Source organism: Squalius cephalus (assembly GCF_949319135.1).
Source record: "Squalius cephalus genome assembly, chromosome: 8".
Taxonomy (NCBI): Eukaryota; Metazoa; Chordata; class Actinopteri; order Cypriniformes; family Leuciscidae; genus Squalius; species Squalius cephalus.
In genome coordinates this window covers 4,670,970-4,688,372 of record NC_137129.1, presented here as the reverse complement: position 1 = coordinate 4,688,372, position 17,403 = coordinate 4,670,970, and the positions used below count along the sequence as shown (strand labels likewise).

At 39.2% G+C, this 17,403-nt stretch overlaps 1 protein-coding gene across 37 annotated transcripts in view; it reads left to right on the top strand.

Moving 5' to 3' along the window:
* clasp2 (cytoplasmic linker associated protein 2) overlaps nucleotides 1-17,403 on the top strand; it is a 54,543-nt gene that overhangs the window by 6,882 nt on the left and 30,258 nt on the right. For 24 of the 37 annotated variants that reach the window (XM_079879091.1, XM_079879087.1, XM_079879085.1 and 21 more), the window contains exons 5-10: nucleotides 721-796; nucleotides 1,535-1,632; nucleotides 8,131-8,201; nucleotides 13,899-14,045; nucleotides 16,373-16,449; nucleotides 16,596-16,688. In XM_079879091.1, the coding sequence (XP_079735217.1) occupies nucleotides 721-796; nucleotides 1,535-1,632; nucleotides 8,131-8,201; nucleotides 13,899-14,045; nucleotides 16,373-16,449; nucleotides 16,596-16,688 (562 nt within the window). Of the gene's footprint in view, nucleotides 1-720; nucleotides 797-1,534; nucleotides 1,633-6,136; nucleotides 6,338-8,130; nucleotides 8,202-10,153; nucleotides 10,249-13,012; nucleotides 13,257-13,898; nucleotides 14,046-16,372; nucleotides 16,450-16,595; nucleotides 16,689-17,403 lie in introns of those variants that run through there. The other 13 variants (XM_079879100.1, XM_079879101.1, XM_079879098.1 and 10 more) reach the window with 4 other exon arrangements.

The following is a 17,403-nucleotide window of genomic DNA, read 5'->3' as shown; positions in this document are numbered from 1 at the left end:
GGAGGGAGACACGTTTACACCTGGTGTTTTAATCCGTCTCTTTTGTCCACTTTCAACCACTTCTGTCCTGATTTCTTCGAGGGGAGGGAATATGGGCGGGTAAATGTATGTGTTTTTCAGATATTTCGATCTGATGGACAAAATAAGCTCACGCATTTTACATAGGATCGCACCCGAAGACGACGGAAACACATACAGAGAGCATCAGCTTTCATTTCTGCTCTGACAGCCGTAAGACCAGCCGAACACTGAGTGTGTGTTAGAAATCAGGAATGGTGAGAGAACATTGTGCTTGGTACGTTTTTCATCTCAAACCAAACTTGGGTCTCCAGCCGACAAAGTTTAAATCCCGTCCGGCTATCGTGCTTACAGTAGGTGGAGAGTTAGGCATCTTTTGTGGCTGTTTGAACATATTCAACCACATGCAATCCGGTCGAATGTGTTTTCGACTACCTCTGGAAGTGGTCGAAAGTTGACAAGCTCAAAACGTTTTAGACCCATTTACACCTGTATTTAGTGTCGTCCACTTGTGATCCGATCGACCAAAACGCATCTTAAAACCAGGTGTAAACAGGGCCTAAATGAAAATGGTTTCAAAGTAAATCCTACCTAAAGCCATTTTTCTCCAGTGTACATGCTTGTAGAATTTGAACTTGTTGTGAACTGTTTAGTCTAAGCTGACTCGCACTCAGTATTTCTTTGTTTCTCTCTTTCTCATAGTTTCGGTGCTCAGCCCTTGAGTTTGAGTAAATTTGTTCCACATCTCTGTTCGCTAACAGGAGACCAAAACCCCCAGGTATGTCTGTGTATGTATGTAATGCTCGGAATGTGTGTGAAAAAGTAAAGTGAGTTGGACACACTCTCTGTTTCTGTCCTTTGTGTGTGTGTGTGTGTGTGTGTGAGGGAGGGAGGCAGTCTGCACTAATGTTAGGCTTTAAACAAGAACAGCTGAATTCAAGCTCCTGCTGGGCGAAATGGGGAAAAGACATCTTTTAGAGATTTGAAAAGGGAAGTCTAGATCAATCTCATGGTTCCACTATAGATAGATAGATAGATAGATAGATAGATAGATAGATAGATAGATAGATAGATAGATAGATAGATAGATAGATGTGTATATAATATAGAGAGAGAGATAGACTGGAAGAAATTGATATATTTATTCAGAAAATATGTATTCAATTAATCAAATGTGACCGTAAAGACATCACAGGAATTGCACTTTAAAATATATTAAAATAGAAAACCGTTATTTCAAATTGTAATAATATTTTACAACATCACTGTATATTTGGTCAAATAAATACAGTCTTTGTGAGCTAAGAGACTTCTTTTAAAATGCATAAAAAAATCATACCCAAACTTTCGAACAGTAGTGTATTTATGAATCAGCGCTTATACAGATAGCAATTTTATCGCGTCACAAACTCTCATCGGAAATGAGTTAATTTCAGTCGCTGATTGAAAGTGGGGTAGTTGAAGGATCAAGCTGTAGTTGTGTTTCTAGGCTGATTGTGTGTGGTGTGTTCCACAGGTACGGGAGGCAGCTATATCAACACTAGTGGAGGTGTATCGGCATGTGGGAGAGAGAGTGAGAGCGGACCTCATCAAAAGAGATCTACCTTCTGCACGGTTAGTATGATTTACCGTTGAACCCATAAGCTTTCTAGAAATATTTATTTAACATAATGACACTGCGCTAAGCCAACGAGCATCATTCTGTCCCAAACCCAATCACATGTTGTGCCCACACCACAGTTGTGTTGACGCTTTCTGGATTATTATAATTAAGTGAGTCATGAGTTTTAATGACTTCAATCTAGGCGATTGTTTGTGGGCATATTGTGGGTGATTTATTATGAAGAATTGTACATATATGAGCACATGCATGGGATGGACACACCCATATTTAAAGGAGCCTTTTGCATGTGGTAATTGTGTGTAAGTTAGAAAAGTTACTGATTTGTGGGTATTCACTTATTGAATACATGCGTTTTCAAGTATGACTATTAATTATGATTATATAGCATATGCATGTAGAGTATAGCCTATTTATTTATAAGTGCATTTGAACATATTTGAAATATTTCAGAACATATTTGATTTCACTCAAATTCATGGTTACACTTTATTTCGATTATTTAGACATTCTAGTCTACTAACTATAAGTAACTTTACAACTACATGTCAACTCATTCTACTAACCCTAACCTAACAGTCTACTAATACTCTAAATGAGTAAGTTGGCTTGTAGTTGCAAATTAATGAGAGTTTGTTGACATGTAGATTCAAACTACATGCATTACTGACTGTATATTTTTTACACAATCTATGGTAGACTACAGTAGATCAGTGGGGACATTTTTGTGTCTTATTATGAACATATTCATTTTCTATCCACACATTATCCCTTGGTTGGATTTACTTGACCATTTTCTCTTGAGATCAGCCTATTGATTTAATAAAAACCAAAGAGCTCTGAAACAGCATTAGATTATCATAGAACTCTATTTATTAGTCTGTCATTGCAGTTCTATTGAGTATTTCTATACATGCACCGGATTAAAGTCTGGAGACTCAAAGGAACGTGTTTGTTATGTTAGTGATGCATAAACTTACTAAGAAATTACTTCATGGGTTTCCTATTATGGAGTGGTGAAAATCTATTTACATTGTGTTTAAGAAAGGATTCCTTGTAATCTGATAGAATCTTGCAGGCTGACATCAGTGTGCGCTGCTGATCTGTGATAAATTGAGTTTTTAAAGACTGTCTAATACTCCTGCATTCCTCTCCGTCTGATGTAAGAGTCTTCAGGCGCTTGGACCGACTCCATTGGCTGCATCTTGAACATTTCATGATCACTTTACTAATGCCAGGGAATGATTCTGAATCAAATTGGTTTCTGTACATAATGGATTCATTTCTGGAGGAATCTTATGTTGTTGTGTCTTTTTTTTTTTTTTCCTCTCTTGTGGTTTCATGGTCCTAGATTTTGGCACTGTTGCACTACATTAATTCTTCCAGGAGTCAGTTCAGAGTGATTCATGTTTAGTGTTGTCCAGATGTTTCAATACAAACTGAACTATATGGAGTGGATGAACCTTCAGCCTGGTTTCAGTAGCAACGGTATGTGTCAGATGGATTGTCTGGTGTGTGACATGGTTATGACTCTGACACATCGCCATCTCAGACAATAAGGCTGGTCAAGGACACAAAGGTGCTTGTGTCTGCATTGGTTTGTATTTTGTGCATTTCATTGCTTTTTCTAACACCGTATCCTAACCCGACTCAACGCCACCACACACGATAAAAGGTATCTTTTCACAGACTTTAGATTTATAAAGCACTCATTACTAGGAATGGAAGATGGTGCAATGCACAACATGGTGGAATAAGTCACGCCTTCTAAATAAAAGAGCCAATCGCCAATTGGTAAAGTCACTGCATCACTGCAGCTGCTGTTAGAAGCTTCTGTTCTGAGACGTGCAATTATGACTTCAGATTTTTACATGATTTGAGTGTTTAGAAATTAATCTTATGAGATGGTTGTTGTCAGATTTCATTGGTGATTTTAAATATGAAATTTAATCTTAAAGGGATAGTTCGGCCAAAAATGATATTTAACCCATGATTTACTCACCCTCAAGCCGTTCGAGATGCATATGTCAATCATTTTTCAGACGAACACATTTTCAGTTATTTTAGAAAATGTCTTAGATCTTTCAGTGGTTATAATGTGAAGCTATGGGGTCCACCTCCTTCAAATCCCAAAATGTGCATGCATCCTTCACAAAAGTAATCCATCCGGCTACGTCCTACGTCATACGCCGGCATCCATCTGCTGTGAACGCGCGTCGACGGTTGCCGGAAGCAAGATATTTTCATTTATAAAGTTTTAAATATGGATATTTTTACGACAAAACCGCACGGATTACCCTCAGAAGGCCTTCGTTTATCCCCCTGGAGCCGGATGGATTACTTTTGTGAAGGATGCATGCACATTTTGGGACTTGAAGGAGGTGGACCCCATTACTTGACATTATAACCACTGAAAGATCTAAGACATTTTCTAAAATAACTGAAAATGTGTTCGTCTGAAAAAAGATTGACATATGCATCTCGAACGGCTTGAGGGTGAGTAAATCATGTGTTAAATATCATTTTTGGCCGAACTATCCATTTAAGCTTGGTGTTCATCTTTGGAGAATTTGATGTTTCTGCATTCAAAGACATCGGAGCTGTACTTGCATGACTGAGATGGCTGCCTGAGAGGCGTTTCAAATATGGCCACCGAGTGGAAGGACTTGCCTTAAAAGGACTTTGGTGCAGTGCACTTTCAGAGAGACTCCGCCCACATGTTCTTTTGGTTGATTGGCTGTGATTTTTGTTTTTGGTTTTTTTGTTTTGTTGATAGATTGTCTCGTCACGTCTGGTTTGGGCAGACTAATTGCTTGTTGCTGAAATCTTATCGCATCGTGTTAGGACACGGTGTAAGAATGCATCATACTAAAACTCTGGCTGATAAAAAATATAGTTTATATATATAAATATATATATATACACAAACATTTAGAAAAAAAAAAATGCATATCATGCATCCTTAAGCATTAGGTTTGCATGATTTATGCATTTGGCAGACACTTTTTTCCAAAGCGACTTACATTGCATTTCAAGGTACACATTTTACATTCTTATCAGTTCTTGCTTTCCCTGGGAATCAAACCCATGACCTTGGCATTGCAAGCGCCAACGCTCTACTGTTTGAGCTACAGGAAATGATATATTAGTATCTTTTACTTATCTTTTTATTTATTTTATTAATTCATGCAGATAAGTTGGTGTAGAATTTGTATCTCGTTATTTTGCACGTATCACCAAAGACACAAAAATTATTTTGACTGATTTTAGTGGATCCGTATTAAAATATTCCAATTTTGAACAGTATATATTGACCAATTAAATTAAAATAATCTCTATTATTGGCCAATGAAAAATATTATATCGATATACACTGCGTAGCCCCCCCCCAAAAATAGATGCAGCTCTTAATGGAAATAAGTTAACATAACAACATTTATTTCCATCAAGAGGTGCATACATTTTTGGATGAAGCAAGAGTCCAGCGCTCAGTAAAGTCTCCTCCAGCACATCCTAGAGACTTTCAATGAATTTAAGGACTCAGAGGTTCTTCATGCTCCCTCTCTTCCATTCTTTCACAGTTTCAACCTGATGAATCTTGACATTGTTATCCTGGAATATGGCCATGATGTGTCTTTACATGTTTGTTTAAGAAATGAAAAGCTACACACTCCATCAATTAGGGTTAGAAGAACTGTTGCCAAGTAAATAACATCATAATCACTGCAATAATGATCCAATCATAGACTCTTAAGCATCTGCTTATTTAAATAAATAAATAAAAATTTGGCCAGACAGTGTTACATCAGTTCTTAGAGAATATTTGAGTTCACACTCTTCTCCCTTTTTTTCTGTATGTATAATTTTTAGGGTCAATGTTGTTTGTCTCTTACACTTTGCCTTTGGAATCCTGTTGCATCACATCATATTGATATGATCTGATCTGATCTCTCACACTCCAGGGTTGGGCACACATGAGCTCTAAGCTACTGTACACACAAAAACTGTAATTCAGAGGCTGCGCTGCCCTCATCTGACCAAGAGATAGCGGCTACAAGAGAGGACATGTGTGTTGTTGACGTGAATACGGTTTGAAAGGACGGCCGTGAGCTGGGGGGGCACACACACACACACACACACACACACACACACACACACACACACACACACACACACACACACACACACACACACACACACACACACACACACACACACACACACACACACACACACACACACACACACACACACACACACACAAACAACTATAAGTCAAAACAGGAAGGAAGGAGAGCGAGAGGGCAGTCTGAAACGACTGAGCCAAGGCAAGACACGGGGGGCGGCAGTGAGGAGAGGGGGAATGCGAATGGTGCTTAAGTGTGTGTGTGTGTGTGTGTGTGTGTGTGTGTGTGTGTGTGTGTCCATGTCCATGCCTGGAGGGGGAGGGGTGGGAGCCCTGTCTCTGAGCTCCACAGCTTTAGCCCCTCCCACTGGTGTGTGTTCCAGACAGGAGGTTATGTAAAGGGGAATAGAATCTTTGTGCTGTCTATCTATCTCTCTCTCTCTCACACACACACACACACACACACACACACAAACCGGTAAACAGTTTGTTAGTTTTCTGTGGCGGACACACGGCAGTGGAGTGTTTTCAGCGATCCTCTTGTGTATGTGAAGGGCAGTATGTCTGAGCAGGTGGGTGGGACCGCGCATGCCGTCCTCTTTTACCCTTTTCATCTTATTCCTCTCGTCGCATGTTCTCTTTCTTCTCAGTCTTGGCTGTTCATTCACTTTCTCTCTGTTTCATTGCATTTTAGCCCCTGTCGTCTTCAGCGGCACCATTTTGGTTAGAAAGAGCAGAGATCCTAAACCGGTTGCGTTAATAGGGATTGCTGATCTGTGATTCTGCATGTGTAAGAACATGCCTGACTGCAAGCACTGCGTTAAGCACACACACACACACATGCAACATCTCACATGTGGTCTTGAATGTGCATTTGCATGCATGCTGCATGTGAGAAAGTAAATGCGCACGTTGTTGGTTCATGACTGAAGAAGGTCTGCGGGACCAGCAAATTTATCCAAATATCGTTTAGTCTCATGCAAGGTTTAAGCATCATTCTTGATATTTTATAGCTGTACTTTAGTGTTCATTCTGCTATACATTGAGGGACAGTAATTTGTGCTGCGTTGTCTTGTTAATTGTTCCTTGAGCTGAAAATAGTCTTGTTGAGTTTGGCAGGCACTTAGACTAGTAATTAAGCATTGACTTGTAAGTGCACACTGCAGATGTGCTTTGTTTTAATTTTTTTTTTTAAATTTTTTTTTGTGTGATGCTTTCATTTGTTACAGTGGTTATCAGTGTTGTATCATGTATTGCCTTTAATACTAATTTTATGGCTGAAACATTTTTCAAGTAAATTAATGGACTTTAAAGCTACTTGGCTGAATATTTTCTGTGAGTGATGTTGGACTTGTCTGTATCTGTTTCTGTTGGAAAAAGCATTATTGTGATGGACAGATTAAGGCCTTAGGTGCCGTTGCAACAGTTTTATTCGGTTGCAAGATGCGTTTAATGCAGTAAAACACAAAGAGATATGTTTATTGCATTTTCATTGCACCATACCGTCGTTTTATGGCTGGGCGATATTACTAAACAAATAGAAATGTTGTTTTTTTTTCAGCCTTTTATTGATATTCAATTTGTATCTTTTTTTCGACTCCGTGAATCCACAATTTCAACCAAACAGCAAAATATAATACAATTATTTAATGCAGAAGTAAAATACAGTATTTAAATATTTAAAGTAGGCTTGCTTTCTAGACTGCGTTTTGCTAAATGGATCCAAGGGAGAATATTTCTCATTTTTATTCATATGGATCAATTTATCCAAACTTGGTAAACAAAACAAAAAAGTAGTAATATTATTTACCTATGTATTTGTTTTACCAAAAATATTTTAATACATTAAACAACACTTCTGTGAGCATATTTAAGTGATGACATGAGCGAATCTTTGAATCTGAATTTTAAATCGATTCGCTGAAATGAACTTGTAAAACCTGTCTTGACGCTTTCATACTTGCAGGAGTTCGTGAAACGAATGACATGGTTTTAGGAAACTTGATGGCAAAAAAAAAAAAAGTGTTAATCATACATTTGGGGGGTCTGTGCGTTTTGCATTCAGGATGCATTGTTACTGTTTTACTGTATTTTTAATCAAATAAATATAAAATATAAAAAGAGATATAAAAAATAAAAACATTAGAAAATCTTGTCGCCCCCAAACTTTTGAACAGTAGTGTACGTTGCCGGCAAAATTGAGTATTTGATATCACCCAACTCTACTACACCCCATAATGCCTTACTTTGTGATTGTTTTCTGGGTTAGGAGAGCAGAAATATGACTATAATATTCATGCTAATGTTTGTTTTTACATTTTGTGTGATCATCAATCTCAAATCATCTCTGTTCTGTGTGTTTCAGGTTACAGACCATTCTGAGCCGTTTTGATGAAGTGCTGAATTCGGGGAACATGGCCCTCAGCCTGAGTCAAGGTAAGTTAGCTTTTAACTCGCTGAATCTGGTTTGCAACACTCGTCTCCATTAGCTTCGGTTACAATGCTAATATTAGTCTTTGTCAGTGTCTTTGACCACAGCCCTGAACATAAGCCTTTGACATCTGAGCCGCAGCTTTAACCGGAACGCTACTTTCATCTAAATGCTAATCCTCATGTTTTTCATTAGCATTAGCATTACTAGAGGGTTAGCATCAACATAAAGCGATTGGCTGCTACTTAATGCTGGATTTCTGCGTGCCCCTTCTGTCTCCATTAAGTTAGCTTTAATGCGAGTGCTAGCATCTAAAAAGGGGAGATGGTGTCAGACTTCCACGGCCTTGGAAATCTCCATGATGTATTTGGCATATGTTATGTGATGGCAGAGCTGGATCTCCAGACGGATCACACTGTGCTGCTCACATGTTGTTGTGGTCTAGTAATGTGTTTTACAGTGACTTAACAAGCTATTCCATGGTTGCTTTTTTCATGCTTGCAGCTGTTGACTTTATGGGGGTAAACATGTGTTTATACATGTATTAATGGGGTTCGCCTGGGTGAGCGTGTCTGATTGTTGGAAGACCCGAAACACCCGATGACCCCAGGAAACATCACTGATAATGTGTCCAGGCGCATCACATGGTGTTTGTTGTATGCTAAAAGTAGGTTCAGTAGTTGAGGGACAGTTCTTACCAGAGATGCACAATATATCTGTACTGGGATGCTAACGATTCATCGACGATCGATTAATTGTCGATAATAATTTAATCAATAACTTGATTTTGATTTTGATTTTGATGACTTAATCAATGGTCGATTTAAAGGGTTCGTTCAGGGTTGGGTTAGTGAACGAACCCTTTATGAAAGGTCATAATTAAGTGTGGGTGGTGGGGAGTTGATTTAATTTGTGTTTTCATGTTCTCATTCTGGCTTGTTTATTGTCAAAAAAGTAAAAATATATTATTAAGTGCGTAGTTTTGAAGCCTGTGCGGCTCATGTACACCTACATTGATGTCTTCAAGCCATGCAATGGATTAGGTAGGCTAGCTGTTTATTTCGAACTATTATATGATAACTTACTTTGCTTAGTTTAACAGTATAATCGTTGAGTATATGCAGCTGTTTGCTGCTGGTTCATGCCTGTTCAAACTCTTTTCCGGTCACCACTTACATCGTCTCTGATTCTTTGGACTTACCTGAATTATTTATTATTGTGCTTTGTGTTTTTTTAGCAATTAGCTATATTGCATGTCGTTAGACATAAGTGAGTTTTGGGTCTAGCTATGGAGTACCCAATAATCTGATTAATAACTCTTGAATTTTTTTTACAGTGCGGTAACACTTTAGTTTAGAGTCAAATTCTCATTAGTATTAACTAGTTGCTTATTAGCATGCATATTACCAGGATATTGGCTGTTTATTACTACTTCTAAAGCACATATTAATGCCTTATTCTACATCCCTTAATCCTACCCAATACCTAAACTACCTTACTTACAAACTCAAGTTGACCCAACTGGCTCTTTATGATAATACAGCACTAATGCAGACCCATTGCCTTTAATCTGGAAAACAGATTCAGACTATTCCTCTGCTGCTATAGGCAATTAAATGAATAAAATCAGATTCATATTGATCTCACAGACCCTACACATTTCAACATGTCTCCTCAGAAGTATTGGTGAACTTCCAAAAGTGTTAAACTGTTTGTTTTACCTGGCCATGTGCCTTGAGATCTTGCCAGATTTCAGTATAAGAACAGGAAGGGGATCGATCACCATGCAACCAACTTCCTCACCACTCGTTTTTAAATTTGGCAGAAGACAAAGTGGACGACATTCAAAGAGTTTTTTTTCTGTCCAATGGCTTTGCCAATGGAGCCGCTGTGAGGAGAGGGTTGTAGAGAGAGAGCTGTGCCTGTCACGGCATTACTCTGACACAGCGTGACAGAGAGAGAGAGAGAGAGAAGGACGAGAGAAGGAGAGAGTGAAAGAGCTGCCTCTTCTCAGAAGCAGTATAGCCATGTCTGTGGGTGACGATGGAGATGGTGAGTGCGTTTATCTAATAAGTAGTATAGAAATAACTACGCTGTTGTGTTGTTTGTGTACATTAGGCATGCATTACGCTCTGTTTATTTGGATTGGATGCAGTCAGATGCTAATCAGTCAGTGTTTTTATTTTATTTCGTTTTTTTAATGAGTTGTTGTCCAGAAAATACTCTCTCCTATGGCTATTCTTTCAGCTACTTGTCTTTAAAGGGATACTTCACCGATTAGCATTAAGCTTTGTATCAGTAGAAACCCGGTAGTATTTTCGAATGATCGTGCTTCCCTCCCTCATGTCCCCCTGAGACGAGAGATTTCTGGATTGTGTGTCTGGAAAAAAACCTCAGATGACCCAAAAATCATAATTTTGCGTCATCGGAGGCTTTTTTGTCCAGAGGCGAGAGACTCCAGCCAGTAGGAGGAGCTCGTCCCACATGTCTTCAACCCGCCCATAGGGGGATCTCACGATAAAACGCCGTCTTTTCAGTTTCGAGTCGACTAGTCGCCTAGTTGTATCATTTCTTCCGATACTGCCCTCTGTAACCGGTAGGCGTGGCTTGGGAGTGTCCTCGTAGGGCAGCAAGTGCATTCTGGGAGTTGTAGTCTTTCATCCACATGAGCCAAAAATCAATTTTCTGGCTTTTCTCAGTCTAGAAGGCACCAACTTCTAAAACAATTTCACATTTCTACTACATAAATGACCCAATTTAAATACACGTTCATCTTTCCAGCGGTGAAGTATCCCTTTAAAGTCGCCAACCATTAAAGCAATGGAATTTGATCAGAATATATTGCATTAAATCTCTCTGACATACTAGTTATATTGGTTTCTGCATCAGTGGGTTTTGTCCCTTGGGAGTTCAAGTGTGACCTGGTTTCTAGGGCATTTTGTTGCCTCCGCTACCCATTATTAGACTCCTCAGCTCTTGGCCTGGAAATTGAAGTACACTATGAAATGCTGTGTGTCTCTTGACTATAAATGAAGCTTTAGAGTACTTATGTTTGCTGTTCGTTTCGGTGGGCCCCTACTACACCAAACTCCTCCTCGTCATAATCCTGATAACCAGATTAGATAGCCAGTTAAGTTACGGACTGACCAGTGAGGACTCAGACATCAGCACTCACTCAGTCACCCAGCCATAAGCAATATGGTGTTAGACTATCAGTGTGTGTTTCCAGGTCAGTTTTGACTGAGAAATGTCATGTACTAGTGTGTAGTCAGTTGTTTTTGTTTTTAAACTACCTCTGCTGTGTTTACATACTGCTATTCTTCATAACTCTCAATATGGTGGCGATTATTTTTTTATATCAATAACTGTCACAATACAATATTACAACTCTTTCAAGAAATGATGTATTAATCGTTTTTTTTTTTGTTTTTTTTTAGCTGATTCATTGATCGAATAGAAATAATTGTGCGTTGATTTATGACAGTACACTGCATTTCATTGTGACTTTTATGATGGGTGGCCTTTTCCACCAAAAATATTCCTAAAAAATGCAACTTAACTCGTAAGTATAGAAGCAATATCTTGCTTTGAAGCAAATATTGCTTCGAAAAATATTTCTGTATGACTTTATTTTAAGGTTACGTAGCTACATGCTAATACATGTACTTACTATAGTAATAACAATAAATTATACATAATTACAAGTAACTAGCCCTAAACCAAAACCTAACCGTAACTCTGTAGTAATTGCATGTAGTTAATTAATATTACTCAGTACTTAAGTACAATGTAACCACATCACCTTAAAATAAAGTACAACCAGTTTTTCTTCTCATAACCTCTTCTGCTGCTGCTGCTTAATAAAAAATAGTTTTCTGATTTGAGCAAGCCATTTTTGGCTGACCAAAATTCAAGCCAATGTTATTCAGCCTTTTATTATTATGTTGTTGTTGTTGTTGTTGTTAAAAAATAACGTTTTAGTTTTCTGACTTGAGCAAGCCATTTTTGGCTGACCAAAATATAAACCAGTGTGAATCAGCCCTTTTTTCTCTCTCCAATCTTTCAAATCCACTGATGTGGGCTGATCTTGTTGTCATGGCAACAGCCTTTTGCAAGCGGCCATCTCTCTCTCTCTCTCTCTCTCTCTCTCTCTCTTGCTTCGTCCTTGCCTTTTCTCCCTTTTCCCCCTTTTCCCCCTTTTCCCTTCAGCTTGTCGCCTCTTTCTCTCTTGCTTCCTGTTGCTGTTTTGTTCCTTTCGGCCGGCCTCATTCTCGATTGATCTCTCTCTCTACGGTCGTCATTGGCCCGTCCTTGTTGAATTGTTGTTCACGCCCTCCTGTCTCAACAAAGGGTGGGTTATGCTACTATGCTAATAATGCTACACACATAGTCAGACACACAGAGCCCTTTCAGCTCCGCTAGTGGGGTCAGCATCCATAATGTGTCAGTGCAATCAGGGTCACAATGCCGATTGCCCACACACACACACACACTTTCATATGCAATCAAAGACCATGTCTCGGCTGTAGGGGTGTGGTCTTCGTTCTCATCTGTATTTGTGCATTTTATTCAGCTGTGCATGTTTGACCGTGAATGTGTTTAAACTAAGGTGATCACGCACCGACGTGATGCTAATTAGCTTAGCTTGAGCTCCAGACGAAATGAGCCCCATTGACATGCAAGAAGCATCCTCAAATCTCAAAGCTCACTGGCTGCTTATAGATGATGTCATCACTCTCCTGATTGGCTCCTCGGGAGCTGGGAAGGAGGCGGGCGGGGGGGGGGACGGTGTGCAGCAAAGTGCGAGGGAGTGATGGAGCAGGAGACGAGGGGGGATGGAGAGAGAGAGTAATTGAGAGAGAGAGAGAAGATGCCGACCAGCTTTTGGGTGGTGGTTTCTGTGAACTGTGGTGTGTGCCTTGCCGAACCGTCTGGGGATATTTTGTCACCGTGAGAGTCACTGTCATGTGAGCGGCAGCTTGGGCGTTGCCTCGGATACGAGAGACAGCCACGCCCGCCTTCAGGCATGAGGCGTCTCATCTGCAAACGCATCTGTGACTGTGAGTGTCTTCTCGAAATGTACCTGTTTGATATGATGCCGGTGGCTCAAATGAACGTTGACGTCTGAATCAGTGCAGGCATTGGACGTCGCCCAGGTGCCGTGGAGATTTGGGGCGTTTTAACAGCTGGTAGATGAAACGAAAGGCTGTTTGTGTTCTTACTGGAAGCGCCCAATCTGTTCTTGTGTGTGGGTGGCTTTGGGCTTTTGAGTTTTGAAGGCATTTCTCTTTGTTTGTGCGTGTGTGCGAGTCATTAACTGTACCTATACTTCCTGTTTTTGCTGTTCAGTAATTGATAGGCCCCTATTAGTTCCTGGTTCTGGGCTGGTCATTGATTACTGAAGCTGATATTGTGGTGGGGAGGAAATCAGACCTTGTACTCGGCATACTTGGTGATATAATCCTAAATCCTATTGGGTTTCAGAGGAAGTGGATTTGTTCATTGATAGATTTCCTTTTTATTGAACCAACTGCATTGGGACTAGAATATGTGACTATGCAAGCTGGCACAGAAATAAGTGGTTTTTGCTTATCATTGTGCAGTAAGTCTATCCTGGAACAAAATGTAAAATTAGCTTGTCTATTGAAATGCTGCCGGCACGTCTTGACTTTGATAACCAGTCTTCTCGTTGCTTCTCTCAGATCGTAGTTTTGACGACGATGACTCTGTGGACGGAAGCAGGCCGTCGTCGGCTCAGGCTGCGTTTAAAGTACCCAAAGTCCCCAAGAAACCTGGAGAAGCCGCCGGCAGTGCCAGACGACCCAGTGCTACTGGTGCTGCCAAGACAGGTGAGACACGTGTGTTCTTTATAAAGTCAAAATTCAAATTCTTATAGGTCATTATGAGTGGATTGAACCTTTTGAAGCATGTTGTAATGCGCAAAATGTGACTCTTTTAATATGTGTTTTAATTTGGCTATATGTTCTGTTTCATGTCTGAAATGAGTCTGTTGTGTGTTGTTTTGCGCCCTACTGTAATTGCCCCTTGTGGGATTTATAAAGTAGTAAACTAACTAATCACTGACTGACTCAATTAGTCTGTGCTTTCAGAAAGGTATGATAAGCTTATGGGCTGGGTGTTACGTCTAAAGCATTATTATGATATGAATATATATGTATTGGTTGGAAATGAAATGAAAAATGGCTTCTATATTTATTAAATAACCATGTTGTAAATCCTATTTATTTTTAGACCATCCAGTGAATTAATGAATTCACAAATGAAAGGTACTTTGCTTTGAAAGCTATATCTATTTTTATTTGGAACTTGATGGACACAAACTAAAATATTTCTGGCATCAGCGCAAAAGCAGCTTCACATTACATAACGAATGGTACAAAGGACTCAACTAATATTATAAAAGAGATCATTACTCTCCTAAATTCTGGTTTGATGAACCACATTCAAAGCTGTTGTAAAATGGATATGCAGATGCTTGTGATATTGCTTAGCAGCCTTACATTTATTTAGCTTTGCATTATTAATATCTTAGTTGTCAGTTTTTGGGACTTGACTTGTTTGGGACACATTTTGCTTTACATTTTTTTTTATACTCTACTTTTTATGGTTTTGCATTGTTTATAAACAAAATACCAGCTTCACTATAGAAAAATCTCTATTGGTTGTGAAGTCATGAATAGAATCTCTATCATTGTATGATATATATATACACTATCTTAACACCCAGTTCTACAAGTTTGAATATCATTGAAGGAAACGTTACAAAAGAGGCTCTTAAGAATAAATAATGAATGAGTATTTAGTTTATTATTTCAATGCAAGTTAGAGCTCCACAATAAATCGTTAAAAGATTGTGATCTCGATTCAATCTCATTCCTAAATGACGATTCGCCTGTGTCTATTAAACCTTTGACAAAATCACACCAGAACATTCAAATATGCGTTTGCGCTGCCGCTGACCCAGAGAGACCAGTTATCATGTATTAGTGTGAAACAGCGTCACAAACAGCCTTTTCAACCACACAGTGTCATTTCTCCTTAATTCATATTATCACAGAAGTACTGGGATAAAAGTTTATAGTTCAGATGAACACTGATGTCTACGGAAGCAGTCAAATTAGAGTAAAACGCTTTTTGAAAGTAACTTCAAATAATGTTTGTGTCGCTAAGTGACTGTTAAAAAATATATTGTCTTTGAATCATTCATTGAAGAGATTCGTTCAAAAACGCTGATTTATCCAGTAAACAAACAAGTGAAGTATTTATGAGTCATTGAATCATTCATTCAACCTGTTTTTTTATTTTTTATTATTCATTCAGAATAATTAAACATTTTAAGCAGCAATTAACATTTTGTCAGAACCTCTAGTGAATCACGTTAATTTGTTTAGTTGTCTTGAGAATTATGATCTCAGTTTGAAACAAAAAATCATGATTCGCAATTTATCCAGAACCGTGCAGCTGTAATGCAAGTACACACTTGCACACATATCTAATTAATGTAATTTTTGTACCCGCATGAACTGATGCTTTTACAGAACGAGAAGTTTGCACAAATAAATACCTTTTTACAAATACTTGGTTCGTATCAGCAGCAGTTCACAGTGAATTGATGTTTCTGCTGAGGCTCAATACCAAAGGTCCACCCAAAATGGGTTTTCCTGAAGGCTGATTGACAGCTCACTGGTGCTGATGTGGCCACACCCCCTCATGATTGATCGCTCAATTACAGCCGGACAGGAAGACGGACAGGAAGTCCATTAGGATTGAGAGCTGTTAATGTGTCGGATGGGTTTCCTCCCTCCTGTAAATAGGTTGGAAAGGGCTATTTCACTGAATATGGTATACAGTTTTAAGAAAATCATTTTAAAATATAACGTGGTTTACAACTTCCTCCCCCACCTATTTATATCACACATAAACCTAAACCATAATCACGTGCTTAGTACACAAAGAACACCCTCCCTTTTCCATGGCAATACAACGATCGCCATAGTAACACCTCAGTTTCTATGGTAGCGGCTGGAACTGTCAGTTGTCTGTCAGCGTGATTGAGATTAAAAATGTGTCACACAGTGTTAGACAGATGCATCTGCCCCTCATAAACTGCATAGTTGTCTTGTGTTTTAATGGATGTCAATCGTGTGTGTTGCAGGAGCCTCTAAGGAAGCGGCAGGAGCTGTGGATGAGGAGGATTTCATCAAAGCATTCACAGACGTCCCCACGGTTCAGGTGAGACACACACTTGCCTATAAATGAGAGATTCCTCAGAACCTAATTACGAATCTACCTGAGGGTTTCATAACGTTCACGTTGATGTTTGATCAAAGGCTTGGAAGTGTTTGATCTAAAACTCTTGTGTCTCTCTCCTGACGTAGATCTACTCCTCACGGGACCTGGAGGATAATCTAAACAAGATCCGTGAGATTCTATCTGACGATAAACACGACTGGGACCATAGAACAAGCGCGGTGAGTTCAACACACACGATTTAAACACTTGTGCAAGCATTTTTGTCTAAGTTATGCTAGTTGATATAACAGTTGCCTTGGACATACACTGACACCTAGTGGTGTGGATGCAGCTTTGTGCAAAACCACAGTTTCAGTTACTAATCCCACTGTTTAAAAATGCACTATTTACAGTCAGCCATAATTAATTGATCAAGTGACCTAACATGTCCAGTTAAATGGTGGTTACTGAGATAAAGGAAGTCAATTCAACTGGTCATGTGATCTCAACATGGCTGCCCCCATGAGGGGACCCACTCTGTGTATAATAAAACAGCTTTCATTAGGTTACTGATTCGACTGCAGTCAATTCATCATTAATTTCTTTGTTTAAAACTTTTCAATAAGGGAAAACAAGTGACCAACTCTTTGTTGAACCCCCCCATCCCCCATCCCCCCCCCCCTGTATTTTGATGACCATCCGAGTGTAACGTATTATGCAAAAGAAAAGATGTAGGGTCGTGGCTTGTTATACCCACTAATTCATAACTGAATTTTGAGATGTGGGCATTGCACTCAAAGAAGAATGCAAGCTTGCAGTTAGATCTCTTTACAGTTACTACACATAAAAATACACCTACACCTACACTTGCTTGTAGGTTTAAAATTCTACAAATGGCACATTTAAGGTCCAACAACAAATGTTTTATCAAAATGTATTTTAGTCACTCCTACT